Source organism: Megalobrama amblycephala, linkage group LG7 (assembly GCF_018812025.1).
Source record: "Megalobrama amblycephala isolate DHTTF-2021 linkage group LG7, ASM1881202v1, whole genome shotgun sequence".
In the NCBI taxonomy this organism is placed as follows: Eukaryota; Metazoa; Chordata; class Actinopteri; order Cypriniformes; family Xenocyprididae; genus Megalobrama; species Megalobrama amblycephala.
Window position 1 is genome coordinate 20,705,089 of NC_063050.1, and position 20,537 is coordinate 20,725,625.

The 20,537-nt window shown below is 36.4% G+C and overlaps 2 protein-coding genes across 5 annotated transcripts; one reads left to right on the forward strand and one right to left on the reverse strand.

The window, feature by feature from the left end:
* Positions 1-556: 556 nt before the first annotated feature.
* On the forward strand, positions 557-10,556 carry cdadc1 (cytidine and dCMP deaminase domain containing 1). Of its 4 annotated transcripts, none has more exons than XM_048196437.1 (10): positions 636-784; positions 878-914; positions 3,042-3,142; positions 3,531-3,744; positions 4,714-5,295; positions 7,082-7,131; positions 7,226-7,395; positions 7,752-7,941; positions 8,090-8,144; positions 9,989-10,556. In XM_048196437.1, the coding sequence occupies exons 1-10, from the start codon at positions 770-772 to the stop codon at positions 10,051-10,053; spliced, it is 1,479 nt and encodes a 492-aa protein (XP_048052394.1). In that variant the 5' UTR covers positions 636-769; the 3' UTR covers positions 10,054-10,556. The 4 variants fall into 4 exon arrangements, with proteins under 4 accessions (XP_048052392.1, XP_048052393.1, XP_048052394.1 ...); XM_048196438.1 differs by having other exon boundaries at positions 3,567-3,744; XM_048196435.1 differs by lacking the exon at positions 878-914 and having other exon boundaries at positions 557-784.
* Positions 10,557-10,648: 92 nt separating this feature from the next.
* On the reverse strand, positions 10,649-20,297 carry cab39l (calcium binding protein 39-like). The gene is made up of 9 exons (XM_048196439.1): positions 19,931-20,297; positions 16,791-16,923; positions 15,017-15,181; positions 14,470-14,588; positions 14,042-14,210; positions 13,238-13,297; positions 13,081-13,146; positions 12,864-13,007; positions 10,649-12,205 (listed from the first exon to the last, which is right to left on the reverse strand). The coding sequence occupies exons 2-9, from the start codon at positions 16,890-16,892 to the stop codon at positions 12,026-12,028; spliced, it is 1,005 nt and encodes a 334-aa protein (XP_048052396.1). The 5' UTR covers positions 16,893-16,923; positions 19,931-20,297; the 3' UTR covers positions 10,649-12,025.
* Positions 20,298-20,537: the final 240 nt, after the last annotated feature.

Sequence of the window (20,537 nt, forward strand, 5' to 3'; positions counted from 1 at the left end):
GCACCTTTAAATCCTTGTTTGGGTAAAAAGTCTGTTAAAAGAAAGTTGTGACTAATAATCTATGAAATGATTAAATGTTCAGAAATGTTGTAGATGCATCACCTAATTAACAGGTTTGGCAAGTTCAGCTACACAATTAGCAGGTGTGTAAAATCAAACATGCAGTCATGCAATCTTCTTAGACAAACATTTTTAATAGAAAGACAGAGTGACTCAGTGTGCCACTGTTATGAGATGTCATCAGTCAAACAGAGTAGTGAGTCTGGTGCGGAAGAATTTGACTGGCCTGCCCAAATCTGAACCCCATTGAAGGCTTTTGGGAGGAGCAAGGCTCCATCACATCTGATGCTCTTGTGACCGAACTGGAGAAAATTCCTGCATCCACGTTCCAGCGTCTTGCAGAAGAGTGCAACTCAAGACCAACTCACTATTGGTTTTGTGAAATGATATCAGCACATTGGGTGTGGTGTTTGAGTCATCCATACTGTTAATCATGCTGCAAATTTAGATTTCTGGGGAATTGATACAGGCGAGCCTTTAAAAATATATACCCCGCCTACTAGTGACGTCAGAGCAAATAGGAAGAGGACAGCATGAAGGCGGATGGACTGTTGTTGTTTGGGACAGTTTAGTCAATGACAGATCAATGCTGATCGCGATTGAATGGCAGCATCGGACAGTCGGCGGTCTTATGGGGATTTCGAGGGGAACAGATCTATTCCAAACGGCGAGGACGTGCGCAATGTGAGGGATACCGGCGTACAGACGGATGCCAAAGTACAAGGTTAGATTAGCCTGTCATAACCAGATCCCAGTGGAAATCTGAACTTTAAATTGCAGCGTTGTGCCAATCCCATGTCATTTCTTCTTTAAACAGGCTATGTATAATTGGCTATGTTCTTTATTTCCGACTGGTAGGCTATTATCTATTTTATATATCCTCTTTTAATGTTTATGTCAGCAACTTAATTTTAAAGAGCAATCTGATAACATATAGCCGGTTCTAATTCGAATTCTGAATCAGATTCTATACTAACATTTCTTTATAAAGACTGACTAGTATTGTTTTTTACGATAGATACAATGCAGATTGTGTTCCAGTGCAGAATCGATATTCTTTTCCGCTTTTTGACACAATAACTAAAAAGACTCACTAGTCTACATCAATAAAAATATGCATTGAGAATATTTTAATAATAATAATAATATACAATCAAATATTATAATTACTTATTTGAGATAAAATGATTTATTTTATTTTATATGACTGTACTTTTCCACTAAATCCTAACCTTAATCTTAATAATCTTAACTATAATCAGTTATTGTATAAATATAGTGGCATTACTACTAATACTACTACTAATAATGATGATGATAAAAGAATAATCTTTAAATATTCAAAAATACATATGATAATATAATACAATATGATATATAATACATAAGTCTGATTATGTTCTTATTACACTTAAACGTAAAAATAATTTCAAAAATTGTTGTATAAAACAATATTGTCTGATCCCATATTATTTATGACCCTGAACCACAAAACCAGTCAATTTTTTGAAATGGAGATTTGTACATCACCTGAAAGTTGAATAAATAAGCTTTCCATTGATGTATGGTTTGTTATGATTTGGTCGAGATACAACTATTTGAAAATCAGGAATCTGAGGGTGCAAAAAAATCAAAATATTGAGAAAATTGCCTTTAAAGGTGCCCAAGAATGCTTTTTCACAAGATGTAATATAAGTCTAAGGTGTCTCCTGAATGTGTCTGTGAAGTTTCAGCTCAAAATACCCCATAGATTTTTTTAAATGAATTTTTTTAACTGCCTATTTTGGGGCATCATTAACAATGCACTGATTTAGGCAGCGCCGCCACTTTAATTCGCGTGCTCCCTGCCACACGAGCTGTCGACTATATTACAGCGCATTTACAAAATTCACACAGCTAATATAACCCTCAAATGGATCTTTACAAGATGTTCGTCATGCATGCTGTATGCATGCTTCGAATTATGTGAGTAAAGTATTTATTTGGATGTTAACGTTTTATTCTGAGTGAATTTGAGGCTGTCCTCCGTGGCTAACGGCTAATGCTACACTGTTGAAGAGATTTATAAAGAATGAAGTTGTGTTTATGCATTATACAGACTGCAAGTGTTTAAAAATGAAAATAGCGACGGCTCTTGTCTCCGTGAATACAGTAAGAAACGATGGTAACTTTAACCACATTTAACAGTACATTAGCAACATGCTAACGAAACATTTAGAAAGACAATTTACAAATATCACTAAAAATATCATGTTATCATGAATCATGTCAATTATTATTGCTCCATGTGCCATTTTTTTTTATTGTTCTTGCTTACCTAGTCTGTTGATTCAGCTGTGCACAGATCCAGACGTTAACTGGCTGCCCTTGTCTAATGCCTTTTATAATGTTGGGAACATGGACTGGCATATGCAAATATTGGGGCGTTCACCCAGACTGTTACGTAACGGTCGGTGTTATGTTGAGATTCGCCTGTTCTTCGGAGGTCGTTTAAACAAATGAGATTTATATAAGAAGGAGGAAACAATGGAGTTTGAGACTCAATGTATGTCTTTTCCATGTACTGAACTCTTGTTATTTAACTATGCTGAGGTAAATTCAATTTTTGAATCTAGGGCACCTTTAAAGTTGTGCAAATGAAGTCCTTATCAATGCATATCCACTCACAAAAATACATTTTTGATATATTTACACTAGAAAATTTTCAAAATATCTTCATAGAACATGATCTTTACTTAATATCCTAATGATTTTTGGCATAAAAGAAAAATCGATCATTTTGACCCATACAATGTATTGTTGGCTATTGCTACAAATATACCCGTGCGACTTATGACTGGTCTTGTGGTCCAGGGTCACATTTATGCTTTATAAGTTTAAAATGTACAGCAATTATCAGTCTATCTCTATTTACACATCCCTCTCATAGCACTGAAAATGTTATTTTAGTCTGTTCACATGATTTCTATTCTTTGTTTCAGGTCAGGGACCTCGGCTGTCCACAGCCAATCTCTTCACATTGTTGAGTTTATGGATGGAACTTTTCCCCAAGAAAGAACCATGTCAGCGAGAAAATGATCCTGTAGGCGTATTTTCATTTCCTCTAAAGCGATCCAGCATGTTTCAAAGATATAGCCATTTAAAATGCATTTAGGAAGCAATTATTCAGAAGAATGTGTTGTGTTACAATGGTATCCACCGGTGTAAAATGTCTGATTTGTATTTAATTCTGGGAAATATAAATCTATACAGCACTTATTATTGGAAAGCTTCCCACATGACCGAGTCCCTGTTGTGCATATAATGACTTGTGTGCTCTAAAGGAGATGCTAATGAACTTGTAGTGTGCGTGAAGTAGAACGGCTGCTACATGCTCTGATTCATTAGCTGTATGGATATGAGGAGCCATGAGAGGAAAACACTTACAAACTGACTCAGTGTCTATTTGTTTTATGTATTTTATTAAAAAGCAAAGAAGAAGTGAGAGGAAATATATTTGTGTCCAGGCTGGAGACAGTGGTCTTGTGGTGGTCCATGAGCACAGGGTTCTGGGTCTGCATTGCTCCAGTGTGCAGTTACATGCAGGACAGGTGGCTGTGGTCAAACATGGACCTCGACTGAAGGGATGTGACCTCTACTTCTCCAGAAAACCCTGTTCAACCTGCCTCAAGATGCTCATCAATGGTAAGATTATAACTGCGCTCTCTCTCTCTCTCTCTCCCTATATATATATATATATATATATATATGTATATGTATGTACACACTGACGGTCAAAAGTTTGGATTAATTCATATTTTTTATGTTTTTGAAAGAAGTCTCTTTTGCATTTTTTACAGTAAAAGCCATGATATTGTGAAATATTATTACAATTTAAAATATCTGGTTTCAATTTTAATGCATTTTAAAATGTAATTTATTCCTGTGATGCAAAGCTGAATTTTCAGCATCATTACTCCAGTCTTCAGTGTCACATGATCCTTCAAAAATCATTCTAATATGATGATTTGCTGCTCAAGAAACATTTCATATTATTATAAATGTTGAATACAGTTTTGCTGCTTCATTTTTGTGGTAACTTGATACGTTTTTTTAGGATTCTTTGATGAATAGAAGATTCAAAAGAACAGCATTTATTTGAAATAGAAATCTTCTGTAACACAAATGTCTTTACGGTCACTTGAATCCATTTAATGTATCCTTGTTTAATAATTAAAATGATTAATTTATAATTTTAAAAAAAATCTCACTTACCACAAACTTTTAAATGGTAGTGTATCAAAAATATTAAGCATCACAACTGTTTTCAACATTGATAATAATAAGAAATGTTTCTTGAGCAGCCAATCAGCATATTAGAATAATTTCTGAAGGATCATGTGACACTGAAGACTGGAGTAATGATGCTGAAGCTTTGCAAATAATACATTTATTCAAATAATAAATATATTTCACTAAATTACTGTTTTTACTGTATTTTTCATCAAATAAATGCAGCATTTCTGAGCATGAGACTTACAAAAACATAAAAAAAATCTTAATTATTACAAACTTTTGACTGCCAATGTATAAAATTACATTTTATTTATTTCATATTTTATACTTGATTGCCTATCTTTGTTCTCTCTCTTGCCTTTCCTCTCCTTTGTTCAGCTGGTGTGAACAGGATATCTTACTGGCCCGGTGATGCTGAGATCGGCCTGCTGTCAGGTAGACACGATCATGCGGACTCCAGTCACCAGGAAGCCATTCTAGACGCCACAGCTGCGGAGCGACTGAAGTCCAACAGCAGACCCCACATCTGTGTGCTCCTGCAGCCTCTGGACAGCACCATGCTGCAGTTCGTGGAAGAAACCTCCCAAAACTGTGACTTCCTTGAGAAGATTGCGGCTGACAATCCTACTCTGGATGTTGCGGATATCTATAGAAAGGAACGGTGGAACAACTTGAATGACTTCCTGGAAAAGTTCTTTATCAATGATGAAGAACAGCATATGTATGTGCTGAACAAGATGGGACTGGAGAACTTTTGCGTGGAACCAAATTTTAGTAACTTAAGGCAGCACATGAGGAATCTCATTAGGATTCTCACGTCTGTGGCCGCTAGTGTTCCGGTTCTCCAGGACGAATATGGTTTCTTCATGAGGGAACCTTTAGGGATGGGTTCTCCAGCTTTACCTCAGGATGTGATACGGCACTGTATCATACAGGCCCGGTTATTGGAGTGTAGAACAGGTGAATTCTGTTTGATTACGTTTAATTTTTTATTTATTATTAACTGGCTTGACTAATTGACAACAAAATGTTCAGCTATTATCAAAAATACACTAATTAAGACTCCAAAAGTGATGGCAAAAAGTGCCAACATAAGTATAGTGTCACTAAAAATTAGAGTCGACTCCGATTCCCGACTCCCTCAGTAGGAGTCAATGGGATCGACTCCCGGAATCGACTCTTTTTTTTTTTAAATGGAGCAAATAAAGAATACAAGAATATTGGATTCTAAACAACAAAGAAATGCCACAATTTATCAAGACCACAAAGCAAATAGGAGGGAGAAACACCTCATATGTGGCTGCTCCCAAATATAATGGGCTTTCCTTGCCATTAATGCTTGGATAACACACTTACGTCTCCTTCTATTAAAAATAATGGCTAGTGCAGTGGCTGCCATGAACTTAAACCTGCTAACATCCATTGCTATGATTTTTGGAATGACATCGTAAGTTTTAGTAGCGTAACATTGGTTAATGGAAACGCTGTCATTTCGCAATAGCTTTTTATCAACATTTAGAAAATATCACAACAGTTTTACGCAAATCTGTAATGGAAACCCGGCTAATGAGATCGATAAGATGCATCAGATGTATAGCAAAATACATAGCATGTGTTTCCATTTCAAGCTGATTTTAAGCCAGTTGTATACTCAAATGAATTCATTACCTTTACTAGAAAGTTTTTACACACAATTAAATTTGGTTCATTCAAAATAAATCAGTTTAGTTGGGCCAACACAATTTAGCTGGTTTAGGTCAAATGAATTTACTTTAGTATGTTTAACTCAACTTTATTACATTAGTAAAAGTTTTTTTAGTAACTTACAGGGACTTAACTTTATGTTCAAACAAGCAGATATGTTTATCGTTAAACACAATGTGTGTAATGAATAAATTAGAAAAGACTTGTCAGTATTGACATTAGATCAGCCTAAACACAGACGCCACTCTTCTGCATAATGGTAACCACAAAATTCAAAAACATTACAGAAACTCCTCTACATGTCCAACATAACTGAACATTAAACGCTAACATAAACTAATAACATCTTTCCCTTTACTGAAAAACACATAAAATTACACTTTAATCCCTAAATTTACTCTCCTAATGCAATTCCTTGCAAAGCATGCTGGGAACTACAGATCCACTACCCAGTTAGTAGTCAACAAAATTGATTCATGTAGTTTTAACACAAAGAATTAAATAAACATTTCCTTAATTTAAAGTAAATTAAGTGCATTTTAAATAAGGTTAACCGAACACAATTAAATTGTTGTGACAAAATGTTAAAAAATTACTTTAGCTTTTACTTTAACTTTAAAGTTACTTTAGCTCATTTTAATTCAACTGAACAAGAGGCGCAAAAAAATGTGTAGGATGACTTTGTCTGAACTTAATTATAATTTAGGAATTTACAAAATGGCAAGACAGTTACCAACAGGTTGGAAGTAAAGTGCTAAAGTTGAGTGACGGATTGAGGGTGTGACCGCTAATATTAATGTTAACCATATCTTGAAATGTTGATAAAATAAGTCCAAGTTCTTTATCAAACAGAATGGAATGTTTTAAAGAGATACAGACCAACTAATACCAAAAGATATCACAGGATTCATAGTCCATTACTAATGCTGTTGATTTCCTGCCAAAATGATGCCATTTCCTGGATGCCAGGATACAAAGTTGAATCGAGGACACAGTTAAAATGCTTTAACTTTCCTTTTTTGTGTGTTGTCTCGATGTGTAGAGGATCCTAAAGTGGGAGTTGGTGCAGTTATTTGGGCAGAGGGAAAACAGGTGAGCCAAAAACCAGAATGAAAACTTGAATTTATGATTTTATGTATTTAAAAAATGAACACCTCTCTTTTTTCCCCTGAACTACCTCTTGCAGTCACAATGTGATGGCACAGGTCGGCTTTACCTAGTGGGCTGTGGCTACAACGCCTATCCAGTGGGCTCACAGTACGCAGAATACCCTCAGTTGGATCACAAGCAGAAAGAGAGACAGAACAGGAAGTACCGATACATCCTCCATGCGGAGCAGAACGCGCTCACATTCAGGTGAGGCTCGTGGGAAGAAACTGTTAGAAGAAATGTTGGCAACAAGAAAAAAAGGTGCAGTCACATTTACCATCGCATGCCAAAATCCAGTCATTCCAATAGGAATTTGGGAGTTCTGCTTGAGGGTGAAAAAGTTCCCCCCTTATTTGCTATGCTGATCAACATCTTGTTTGACTTCTGTACTTCTACACTATTGAGAGAGGACAATAGACCTTTTTTTGCACGTGAAAACTCATGGTGGAGATGTGCTTTTATTATTTTGAATGCACTGAATATCAAGCCGTTCAAACTCATTCATGAATTCATTGATTTCATCAGCCTCCCACCTTCCCCTTTTATTTCCCTCCAATCTGCAGGAGTGCAGAGATAAAACAAGAGGAGAACACAATGATGTTTGTAACCAAATGCCCGTGTGATGAGTGCGTCCCTCTGATCGGCTGTGCTGGAATAAAGCAGATCTACACTACAGACCTGGACAGCAACAAAGTCAAACACGACATCTCTTACCTCAGGTTCGACAAACTCAACGGCGTCCAAAAGTTCATTGTAAGTGCTGATGATAAATTATGAACTTAATGAATATACATAAACATAGTGTTATGGTGCTTTTCTTTCTCTTTCTTTTTTACTTTTATGATCAATGATAACTATTACACTTGAAAATGTGTCTTTTTTTTACTTTATATTTTTTCAGTGGCAACAGAAATCTGCTAGACATACTTCAGAACAAGCTGCTCCGCCTACAGCAAGTGAGTGTTTTTGTGTCTCAGGGGCTGTTTACATGACACCGTTTTCAACTACACTTTTTATACGTTTTGGCCGTTCATTTGAGCCGTACCATGCAGTGGAAAAGTGCCATTACACAACAACGGCGTTTTTGAGGCCTGAAAACACAAACTTGTGCAAGTTTTGAAAACTATAGTTATCGTCTCTGTGTAAACTGCAAAAAAGGTGATGTTGTGCACGCCCTATTACATGTTTGTGTTGTAGAGTTACTTCACAAAGTGACATCGCCAACTACAGGCCTGGCAGCATAATACAGCGTTTAGTCATTTTCCCGGATCATTGTGAACAGGGATTGTTTTGACATTGTTGACATTTGTACGCGAAAGTTTTCAAAAACGCGAAGTAAAAACGTTTCCGTTTTTAGTACATCGTTGTCATTTATACCAAAGACTATAGAATAACACAAGACGTGTCACTCGTATTGTTTTGAATGGGAGAAAGTGTAACGCGCAATATGGCGGAATAAGTCCCGCCTTCTAAATAAGAGCCAATCGCCGACTGGTAAAGTCATCGCGTCACTTCAGCGGCCGTTAGAATCACCGGTTTCTATAGAAACAGTCAGACGCGCGCCTCCGAAGAGACGCGCATTTAGCTTGATACAGCCTGAGAAATAGTTTTTTTTTTAGTCATGATTTGAGCGTTTAGAAACTAAATTTATGACCCGGTTGTTGTTAGATTTCATTGGTGATTTCAAATATGAAATTTAATCGTAAGATTGGCGAACAGTTTTGGAGAATTTGATGTTTCCCCATTCAAAGAGATTGCATGATGCCCAGGATGCCCGAGAGGCGTTTCAAAGATGGCCGCCGAGTGAAATGACTTGTCTTAAAGGGACTTTGTTTATACTACGGGGGCTAGTGAATGCTCGAATCTGATTGGTTGACCAACGTTCTAAGGTGTGGAGTTATTTTCAGGGAAACACACGACTAAAGTAGTTCTAGCAGGTCTTGACCGCATTGCAGTTCCATATCACTTCGCCAAATGATTTCAGTTAGTTCAATAGCAGTGTTGCCAAGTCCGCGGTTTTTCCGCGAAAATGGGCTACTTTTACACTGTTGTCGCTGGTTGTTTTTAATATCCACGTGTTGAAGCGACCACAAATAACATGATATTTAGCCCCGGGGATGCGAATTTTACCAGGGAACCCTGCCAAAAACGCAGATTTTACCCCCCGGAACGTGATTTTTACCATGGGAAAACTCTGTTTTTACCCTCTCTCTCTCAACTGCGTTAATAACTGTATCAACGGTATTATTCTACTATCAAGGCTCAAGCCGTTAATAGTTTTGAAATTACGTTTTGGAATTGGCAACGGAGGCTTGGGATGAGATGCGTAAGAAATTAGTCCCACACACAAGAGTGTTTTAGGGACAAAAACCTGATAGATGTCTTGAAATACAACATCGGAACAGTGTCTGAGGTGTGGTAACTGTAGTGTAAGCAGAATAATTGACCCCGAGCTGTTGAATTCTTAGAAAATAGGCAAATGATATGGCAGTTACATTGCCAAAACTGTAGTTTAATACAAAAAAGCAGTCTTTTATCAGTGTGATGCAGTTCAGTATTTTTTTTTAGTAGTTGTCACATGTCTGTGTACTTTTTTGATCTTGTTTACCAAGATCAACATTTTAGATTAAAATGTGTAAGTAAAAGTGTCTTTTTGATCCTATGACTGGTCAACATGTTTTCACCATTTTTTTGTCTTTTCAAATATTCAATGCAGTCTTTTAAGTTCTTAAAAGCTGCATGCAATAATAATTAGATAGAATATACCCTGAACACATGTTTATTTTTGTTTGTTTTGCAGATGGCTGCATGAAACGAAGAGATGAGGAAACACATTTTCAGTGCAATAAGAGACTGAGATCATAGAAAACATTTGGAAAGCTCCTCTCCTACCTGTATGGCAGCAACAGAAGATCTTAAAATGTCATCAAACTCTTTCAGTTCCTTTGTTTTATTAGTTTTCTGTTAAAGAAAAATGTAATTATGTGCATTTGAGCAACTGTGGTTTTAAAATTGCACACAAAACTAAAGATTTTAAACTTGCTAAATTGAAAAGGACAAAAATAACTGTGAATACATAAACTGAAATTATTATTCATTTAGATTTGTTCTTAATTTATAGTGTACAGATTTACACTATATACAGTACCCAATGTGCTTTTCTTTTAAAAAGGAGTCGGTGATACTGCCAATGCTTCACTTGTTCTTTATTGATATGGTACTATTAGCACTTCAGATGAAAACTGCAAATGTATGTGTAGTAGGAAAAAACGTCATTCAAATTTTGAACTCACGATTTGGCATTTTCAATGTAATTGCTGACAAATATATTCAATAAATTTGGCTCAGATGGATATTTTAAATTTGAACCTAGTTGCCTTGAGTACAAATGAATTTGCTTCACACTTTGAGTATGTCATCACATAAAACTAAGGAAAAAAAATACTGAATCAATCAACCGTAGAGGAAAAAATAATGAAATTTAATGAATTTTCTTCAACAGCATAACTCAAATATAGTGAGTTAAAGAGGTTCATTGCTTAATCAAGCTAAATATGCTCAATGAGAACATATTAAAAACAAAAAGAAATTAAGCTCCCCCTTCCAAAATGTCTTCTCAAATAATAAAAAGAGTAAATTAACAACTCAAGAACAAAAGGCACCTGTTTTGTACGTTTGAATCCTCATTTCATCTTGTTTTTCAGCTATGCAACAATCTACTTCTGTCAAAATCATCATAGACATCTGATTATGGGTTATAGCACAAAATACATACTACAGTAAAAGGAATACTATAGTATAGAAATGAATACTACAGCTGCACGACAGTATAAGAAGTACTTTAGTATGATGTACTAAAGTTAACAAATCCTATAGCACTAAGGGCACTATAGTATAGAGCATACAATAGTAATGCCAAAGCACTATAGATTTACCTCACTGATCTACATGAAATCTACGAGTTGGAATATACACCGGTTCACTTAGTGCCAAAGTTGATTTTTCAAGATTCTTCTAAAATGGCAACCACCTTAAGAGTAAAATCAGCTTTAGGTAAACATCAAATAAAAATATATAAAACAAAATAGCGATGTTTTCGGATCAGAAAAACGGCCTGGCAGCAACTCAAAAATGTACACGAAGACCCACACATGCTCTTCCTTTTTCAGCTCAGATGAACAGTAATCAAAATACTGATAAATGAATTCTTCCTTCTAGATAATTCTTATAAAACACAAACAGAATAAAGAGAACAGGGAGGAAATGATCAGGTTTGTAGTGTTCTGAATAAAGCACAAGCTAATCAAATAAAAAAAAAAAGCGAATGCAAGTCATACTGATGCCCCAGAAAAGACGACGGAAAGGAGGAATGCAAGAATGAAGATTAGTGCAGTTACAAGATATCAAGAGAAAATCAACAGCTCGTAATTGATCGTTTGGGAATTTCAGCTCCTTTCCAGCAACATCCAAATAACACAACCTCTTCTGATCGTGGCGCTGTTGATGCAAGGGAGAGCGTGGAGCATCCAGACTCGTGAAAATTAAAGTTTACCTGTACTTCCTCATCCGCACTGTGTCTTGATGTGATCGTCCTGTAACTCAAACTGGCAGATTCCTACTTTTGAAACGTCCTATCATGGCACGAGAGTTTGCGATAAGATAAGAAAAGAAAAGCAAATAAGAACAGAGAACATCAATGATCAGGAACCTTCTTTTGTAAGCCTCAGAACTAAGAAGAGACAAATTTTTCAAGATTTTAAATAGAATTATTATTGTTAATATATTTTTTTTGTGGGTTTTTTGTTGTTTTTTTTCCTAATACTGTAATAGCTAAAGTTTAGGAGGCTGGTTTCTTTAGGTCTCGTATTTGTTTGACGAGGTACGTCTTTTCGTCGTTAAACTGCTCGTCGTCCGTGCGATCCTTCTGAAAGTTGCTAAGGAAGTCGATGAGTTTCGTTTGGTTCTTCAAAAGAATGTCTACGATGGGCTGCGTTTTATTTGGATTGGCCACAAACACCTGAGGAAAAACAAAAAAAAAGAGAAAAAGATTGTTATAATTATATACAACTATTTCAAGGAAATTTACTTTTCAGTATGTTTTTTTTTTTTCTTATATTTCAGTCTGTCCCTCATGCAAAGCTATAATATGGATTCAGAAGATTTGGAATATATAGCATATGAACCACTTTTAATGAATACAAGGGTCCCACTTTATATTAAGTGGCCTTAACTACTATGTACTTACATTTAAATTAATCATTTGATACAATGCACTTATTGTGTACATACATGTTTTTACATTGTACTTATATTTGAAAAACACCTGCATGTAATTGCATCTGTAATTAATTTCTGTAATTACATTTATAATTACACTGTTGACCCATCCCTTAACCCTTACCCCTACCCTTAAACCTACCCATACCACCAAAGCTTTCCCTAACCTTACTCGTATCCCACCTCAATAGCAGCAAAAGTGTTTTGCAATTCAATATGAACCCAGTAAATACATTGTACTTTTTTTTTGATGTAAGTACATAGTAGTTAAGGCCACTTAATATAAAGTGGGACCAATAGGAGAATCCCATATTAGGTGTTGTTAACTACAATGTAATATAAATCAAATTAGTTTTTTCCACAAAAAAATAAAATAAAATTGTGTCTCATTTTTGTACCTTAAAGACATGGAAAGCCTCAAACTGAATGTTGGGGCTCTTGTCTCTCAGGAGGTTCATCATGAGCTTCAGGTTCTCTGGTTTACTGATGTACCGCGTCATGACTGTGAAATTGTGTCTGTCCAGGAGCAGTTCACCCAGCAGCTGTCACACAAACACATGATGTTAATGACAGGACAGGCTCCAGATGACAGAAATCAGAGGTCAGAACACACACCTTCAATGACTGTCTCTTGGTTACGTAGTTCTCAGAGTGAAGCAGTTTCTCGTAATTATCAAAAACCTGGAAGATCAGTGAGAGTCATTTAAAAATCTTAGCTTTTCAGAATTCTATGAAATTAGAATGAACAACTTTAAATAAATAAATATTTTACCGCATCATAGTTCTGTTCTAAAAATTCCGACACCAGAACCTTGTGTCTCGTGAGCAGGTCCTGTAAAAAAAACAATATATTTAGTGTAATTTCCCATTTATCAAATAATTTATGTATCAATTAGAGCTGCATGATTAATCGTTAAAATATCACTCTCAATTCAAACACCCATGCGATCTCATTCCTAAATGACAACCATTCGCAAGTGTCTATTAAACCTTTACAAAATCACACCCGAACATTCAAATATGCGTTGGTGCTGCCACTGATCCAGAAAGAATAAATATGAAACAGCTTCACAAACAGGCTTTTCAACCACACAGGATTATTATTTCTGTATTATAAATATTCATATTATCTCAGGATAAAAGTTTATAGTTCGCACTGATGTCTATGGAAGCGATCAAAAGAGTAAATCACCTTGAAAGTAACTTGGCGCTTTAAATAATGATTGTATCATCACAACGTTGCGCCAGCAGGTGGCGACAAGTGACTGTAAAAAATTTTATTTGTCATTGAATCCTTCATTCGAAAGATTTGTTAAAAAAAAAAAAAAAAACACTGATTCATCAGTAATGAAACAAGTCTTTGAGTGAGTCATTGAATCATTCATCCAAACCATTTTTTTTTTTTAATTCAGATAAATTAAACATTTTTAAATAGACTGCAGCAATAAACATTTGTCAGAACCTCGTCGTGATCTCTTGTTTGAAACCAACAAAAATCGTGATTCTCAATTTGCCCAGAATCATGCAGCTCTAGTATCAATTAATAATGTGTTATTTAATAAAATACAGCGCTCACCTTAAAGGTGGCAAATGCATCAGAAGCGATGTCAAATGTGGACATCTCCACGTAGCTGAAGAAATCTTTAAAGTGTTCAGAGTGGAGGACGATTTTGGCGAGAGGTTCGTGCCGGATGCACTCACGCAGCATAATCCCACAATTCAGTGCCACCTGAGGGGTCTCATACCTGCCACGACATCACAGGAGAAATGTCACGTTCACACACACATCAATGCTTAACAAGGGCCATGCTCGGGTAAATGAAGCTTGATGATTTTAGATCTATTCCGTGTTTTCTCTTCTGATCTTGATGCTGTAGGCATCCATTTATTGCTAAAAGGAATGGAGTGATGGAAGGAAAAAAACATTTGAAAACTTTTCCGTGCAAGCAGTTGATAAGTAACATGCTCACGTGCTGCATTTCAAAAATACCTATCATGTCTCACCCTTTGAGTAAGATGAAAAGAACTTCCTGATGAGAGCAGAAATATTCCACCGTTGGGCTGCGGGTTCCGATCTGCCTGCGCAGGATGTTGTTGAAGATCTGACAAACATCTTTTTTACCCTGTGCACACACATAACAATTATTATTAGAACCATAAAAAATAAGAAAGAGCAAAAAAGTTTGTCCGAACATCTACAGCAAGATACTAGATGGACAGACACAAAGATAAATAAATAAATCGATGCTTCTCGATTCGTGGATCAATTCTGATATTTTCAGAATGCATCGTGATCTTAGTTTTTAACAGCAGATGGTGCTCTAGGCTAGTTTTTAACCGCACACTCAAACGCTCACGAAGAAGAGCGCTTGTGCGTTTGGCTGAGTCTGAGAATGTACTTGCACCTCAGAAGGTTTTTATGATATGAGATAGACAGACTACTGACCCCAAATGTTTGAACTGTAGTGTGTAATAAATTATAATGCAATTATAAATGTCTTCAGTAGTGCTTTGAATTCTAATGTCATTTATTGTCTTAAAGCATCCTCACCTCAAAGTCGATGACCTGCAGGTTTTCCACCAGCGAGATGAGCAGGCCGCTGTTGTAGAGCTCTTGGGCCAGTTGAGCCACCGTTTCTGTGTGCGGCTCCTTATCGTTAGTGCCGTACAGGATCTCCTTCATCGCCACCAGACATTTGGACACCTCCTCTGAAGCCTGACAAACACACAATTCACTTCAGAATCTCTAGAAAATATGCTCATAATTCAGGTGTTTCTAATCATGTGTATGCAGAGCATATGGTATCAATGCCACATATTGCTCTGAACACCTAAAAGGATTCTGGGTAATTTCACATGTAAGATCATTATACAAAGAACATCATTAGCTATTTATCAGCTGCTGAAACAGCTCGGTTTGAAATTGTGGAGGCATCGTGAAGCATATGGATTTTCCTCCAGCTGGAAGTGCCCCAGGCCCTCAGAATAACAATCAGCAGGTTCCCAGCACTTCAAACGCTTGACTTTAGCGTGAGGCTGCCGAAAAGGGCCTTAGCAGGCAGGTGAAAATGAGCGAGAGGTCGGGCAGTGGAGCGATATTGCCACCTCTGCGACATCTTTCTACTCGTAGCACAAATATGAGAGCTTCCAGGAAGAAACCCAGCCTCTCGCACATTTGGGTCTCTAACGGACGCTCTGAAAATGGGGTTCAGAATGAGTAAATTGGGCCACTTATTGACATTGAGATGAGTGGGCTAATTTACCTGTACTACCCCAATTAAACAAACAACTGTCATTTAAATAAAAATCTCTTTGGAAGAAAAAAAAGATAAAGAGGAATTCTGATGAAATCAAGTGGTTTTTCCAAAGCAAATCCAGTTTAAGAATTATGTCTACATTAGTCTGGTACATATTGCTCACAAAACTGGCCATTCATAGACATTTCCATGTCACACTTCCCTCAACAGATGATAAAAAAAAGAAAAGTTGAGCAGACTTTATGCTAATAGTCAAAAGTGATACTTATCAAAATTTATATCCATATTCTGAGCACATCCAACTATAGGATCGGATTATTCATGTCCACTGCTGATCTAGTGCACTGCTTTAAAACTCTTATTTGCCTGAGGCCAGGCCTGTCTTTCTGAAAAATGAAAAATGCAAAAACACAATGGAAAAAAATCAGCAGTGGAAAGAAGCCTGATTTAGAGGATATAACCACTGATATTCTGGTTGAAAATAGCTGTAATGCGTCTCAGGGTAAAGCCGTAGAGACCTAGGAAAACGAGCATCATCACTCAATAGTCAAATTTATTATGCAATCATTTGAGAGAGCTTCTGGAACAACCAGGATAGATAATGAAATGGAATAAAATCTTGGGAAAAGAGTGGAAAAATAGAGGGAGAAAAAAAAAATTGACCAGTGGACCAAGGTAAACACAGAGTAGCAAATTTATTAAACCTGACTGTCACTTTTGTGCCATCTTAAATAGCCAATAAATGCATTGGAACATTCTTTTCAGTTTAAACACGCCTCATTTGATGCAAATCGGGCTTATTAAAGTGATGGAGTGATGCTGTACAGTCCCAGGAAAGCATGCCATATTGCAGCGATCTGTTGATTTCTTTAAAAAGCTAGCAATCAGAACCAGCTTGCACGATGCTCCGTACCAACAGTGCTCAGTGCACCTTTTTCTTTTCTCCATGTTTGGACTGTCACCTGATTTATTCCAATAGTGAATCAGGTTTTATCAGCAGGTGTAATTCATTGACTAAAACCCCCAGGATCTGCTAAATGCCATAATATGACAACTTCAAACTCATACCTTCTCTGTCTTCTTGTCCTGTTTGACCAGGATGGAGAGGTTGTCCTTCAGGGTCTTCACAATTTCTGTGGGGTTCTTGTGAGATTTACCAAATAGTGGCATGGTAGCGGCCGTAGACTTCTACCTTTTCAACCTGGAATAAAAAAAACAATTAAAGAAATGGACTAAGTCAATGGTTTTGATGGCCCTCTAAAATTCTGACAACAAAACACTGAGACTGAAGATGAAGTCTACCAAAGTTGAACTACATTAATCAAAAGCAGTACTTGTCTTCAAAAATCTTATGATCTAACTTTTGTCTAAATGCTTGAAACTACACAACTACAAATAGTGTCTTCTTATGAATTTCTTTTAAAACTAAAAATTATTTCCATTATACATGTCAAACTTTTGCTGACTTTAATATTATTTTAACATGTGATCATAATAAAGAATGAGTAGGTACACCTTAAGCAGTAGCGCAAACGTATTATTTATATACTATTATAGAACAGTTAGTATCTTTTATATTCATGTTATTTAGTTATTGTTTTTGTCATTTTTATCAGTTCTTTAAATACTTCTTTTTTTACATTACATTTATTTTCAGTAAGATACCAGTAAAACATACACTTTAGTCTGAAGAACAGATCTTAAATACTTCTATTTAGTTTTTATTATATTTCAATTTTTAATACTTAAACTTATTTTCAGTTAGTTTCCAAGACAACATTTCTAATTTTTGTTTAAGTTTTTCATCTAATATTTTATTTTATTTTATTCGAGCTTTATTTCAATCAATAAAAGTTTTTTGATGGTTTAAGATTTACTTAACACTGATTAAAACTACTTACATTTCACCAAATATCTAAATAATTAACAACAGTAATGATCTGAAATCCCACTTCAGTCTGTAAGTGGCTTTAATTATTATGTAAATTAATGAATGACAAAACTTTTTATTTTACCTTCACCTTGTTCCAGCCTCAAATTAACACGTGCTTTAAATGAAATGATTGTTCTCAATTTGATTCAATGAATCTTTTCACAGTAGAAACAAAGCCATTTTGACAGGGTTGACAGAAAAATGTGATGTGAGAGGAACTTTTCAGCAGCGACCTAAACCACACAATTATAATGAGAGGAATATTCACTGTTTTTCCGAGAGAACCTAGTGAAACTTGTGACTGGTAATCCTGTGATCTAAGAACCTAAGGAGTGTGTGCGTGCGTGTAAGAGAGAGAGAGAGAGTCCAAGAGTTGGAAATTTCCTGTTCCTCCACCTGTCAGCAGCTGATCTTTGAACAGATTCCCCTCATATAAGTGCTGCGTTCATTTAATACATCTTACAATATTACCACCATCTTATGGGACAGATTAATGATTACATAAAGTATATATAGTTTGATAGCACCTCCTGTAGAGGATTCTTTTAAGATAATATTCAGAAGCATTTTGAATTTACTGATCATAATAGTCTGCCCTCTCTGCAATCAAGGTGTGTTTAAAGACTGGGAATTACTTACAATAATTCACTATGTAAACACTGACAGTGATAAAAGCAAGACCTGACCCACCTCAGTCATGAAGTCATAACTGATCTCCAGAAACACACGCCAAGCGCACCTCACCCGCGTTTATTATCACAATATCACCTTAACCATCAAAAGACCCATCGCTGAGGAATGTCACATGACCACATTTATTTAGCAGTCAGTGAACAGGTCCTCTGCTCTGTTTGCTGTGTGACAGTTTTAGGAATCTTATATAGTCCTCGGCAAAGAAAAAATTAAGCTCCACCTTTGTTTACTATCTGTAAATACCACCTTCAACACCCTAGTGCAGCAAAATTAGAAAATAAAATAATGAAATGGAAGGACTTAAGTCTGAAGCACGGGACATAGCCTCGATAAATGAGAGATAGATGGTGATGAGAAACCAGTTTGAATCACTACCAAGGAATAGAGTACAAAACCAGGCCAGAATTCCTAAAAAATACATAATAAATGTGACAGAATGGGTAACAGGGTTACAAATTTAGTGTAAATTTAGCTGTCAGTCGGCAACAGTGAGCTAGTTTGTGACCAAAAATTACATTTCTATAAGTTAAAGAAAAATGTTTGGTAACAGGGTTCAACAGTTGAGCTTTAAAAGTCAAGACGAAAAAAAAAAAAGAGTTCCCACTATGATGTAGAAAATATTCAAATGATGTCACTCCTTGGGTGTGACAAGTTAGGGAATGTTCCTTTTTATTAATATATATATATATATATATATATATATATATATATATATATATATATATATATATATATATATATATATATATATATATATATATAATGAACATGCAGTAACAGGGCTGCTAAAAAAAATGTGGGACACAGCTAAACATATTTTGGTCATTCAATTTAATAGTTTATAGAGCTTTTAATTAATTGTAGTATTTTTAAATTAATTTTATCAATATATTTTGTCATTAATTTTGACATTTTTGTTACAGTTCTCCAAATAAAAACAGATTTGCACTCAAAAGCTTTTAAAAAAATATATTATATTTGGACTGCAGATTACATTACAAACAATAAGGCTAAATGTGTGCCATTTCAACGTCAGGCGTCAGATTTGTGTGACAGAACTTCTATTAAGCATCTGACAAGAGTTGATACAGCTATTATGCAGAATCGTGCTGAAATGCATGTTGAATTGAGTGAGCAGGCCCTCCTCCAGTGCATGATCTGCTTGTGTTTGTGTTGAACTGAGTGAGAAGGCCTTGCAGTGGTGTGATCTGTTTCAGGCCTGTTCACTCAATTCAACACAAACAGCAGCAGAATTACAGCGTGACACTGAGCGAGCTCGTTACAATGTAACACGCGAACAGAACGTCACAATCGAACGGAACGACAGACTGTAACAATGAAACAGTTCAGACGCTGGCGGCTCGAACACTCACATACACTCTCAGTTTGTCAAACCTCTTACCAAAAACAAGCCCGACATGCGGAAAATTGGGCGTACGTTTAGCTTATTCTCTTGCGACACCAAAATAAAAGACACACAGCTGTAGCCTGTGAGCATATGCTGGTGTTCGACGTTTTATACGATATCGAGCTATTACTTCCTTATCGATATTTTGTAACGTCTGAAATGTTGAATACTTACAGTGCTGCGATGTAATTGTCTTCTGCGGCTGCTGTATTTCTGTGTGTGTTCGCGAGCAGCCGTCCTGATCACGCCAGCAGACTGTGTGTGTGTGAGTGTGCGCGCGCGCGCGCTGGGCTAAACGTCAGAGGAACGTGTGTATGAGCGAATTAAACACTGACTGACTCAAACGCGTATATCTGCAAAAGACATGATGGGTTTGGAACACAAACTCCTTGTCTGGTGCCTTTCCGCGGTTGAAGAATGATCTGGGATCGGTTCTGTGGCCGTCCGTGGCAGCTTTGCCTGTGATGTGCGAGCTGATCTCAGGTCAGATGCCGTGCGGCGATTGGCGCTTCCTCCCTCTGAGGCGAGGCGTCGTGTTACCCGGATGTGGATGTGTTCAGACTGTATTATGAAGAGATACTGGCTAAAATAAGTGCATGACTCATGATTTTGAATCACGACGTTTTATGCTAGTATCGCGTCATATACCTACCTGAACTATTGAACGACACTGTCGCACGCAAAGTCTGCGAGTGCGCAGTGAGTCCCTGAAGCACAGAGGCTCTGAGTCACACACAAGCTCCAAACGATCTGTCATAAAATCTGTGCAATTTCTAAAGGT

Excerpts from the sequence above, each read along its gene's own strand:
- cdadc1 (XM_048196435.1), top strand. The coding sequence starts at position 664 with ATGGCAGCATCGGACAGTCGGCGGTCTTATGGGGATTTCGAGGGGAAC. Across the intron at positions 785-3,041 it reads GACGGATGCCAAAGTACAAG|GTCAGGGACCTCGGCTGTCC; the intron begins GTTAGATTAGCC and ends TCTTTGTTTCAG. Across the intron at positions 5,296-7,081 it reads GTTATTGGAGTGTAGAACAG|AGGATCCTAAAGTGGGAGTT; the intron begins GTGAATTCTGTT and ends CTCGATGTGTAG.
- cab39l (XM_048196439.1), bottom strand. The coding sequence starts at position 16,892 with ATGCCACTATTTGGTAAATCTCACAAGAACCCCACAGAAATTGTGAAG. Across the intron at positions 15,182-16,790 it reads AGGACAAGAAGACAGAGAAG|GCTTCAGAGGAGGTGTCCAA; the intron begins GTATGAGTTTGA and ends TGTGTTTGTCAG. Across the intron at positions 13,008-13,080 it reads CCAAGAGACAGTCATTGAAG|CTGCTGGGTGAACTGCTCCT; the intron begins GTGTGTGTTCTG and ends TTTGTGTGACAG.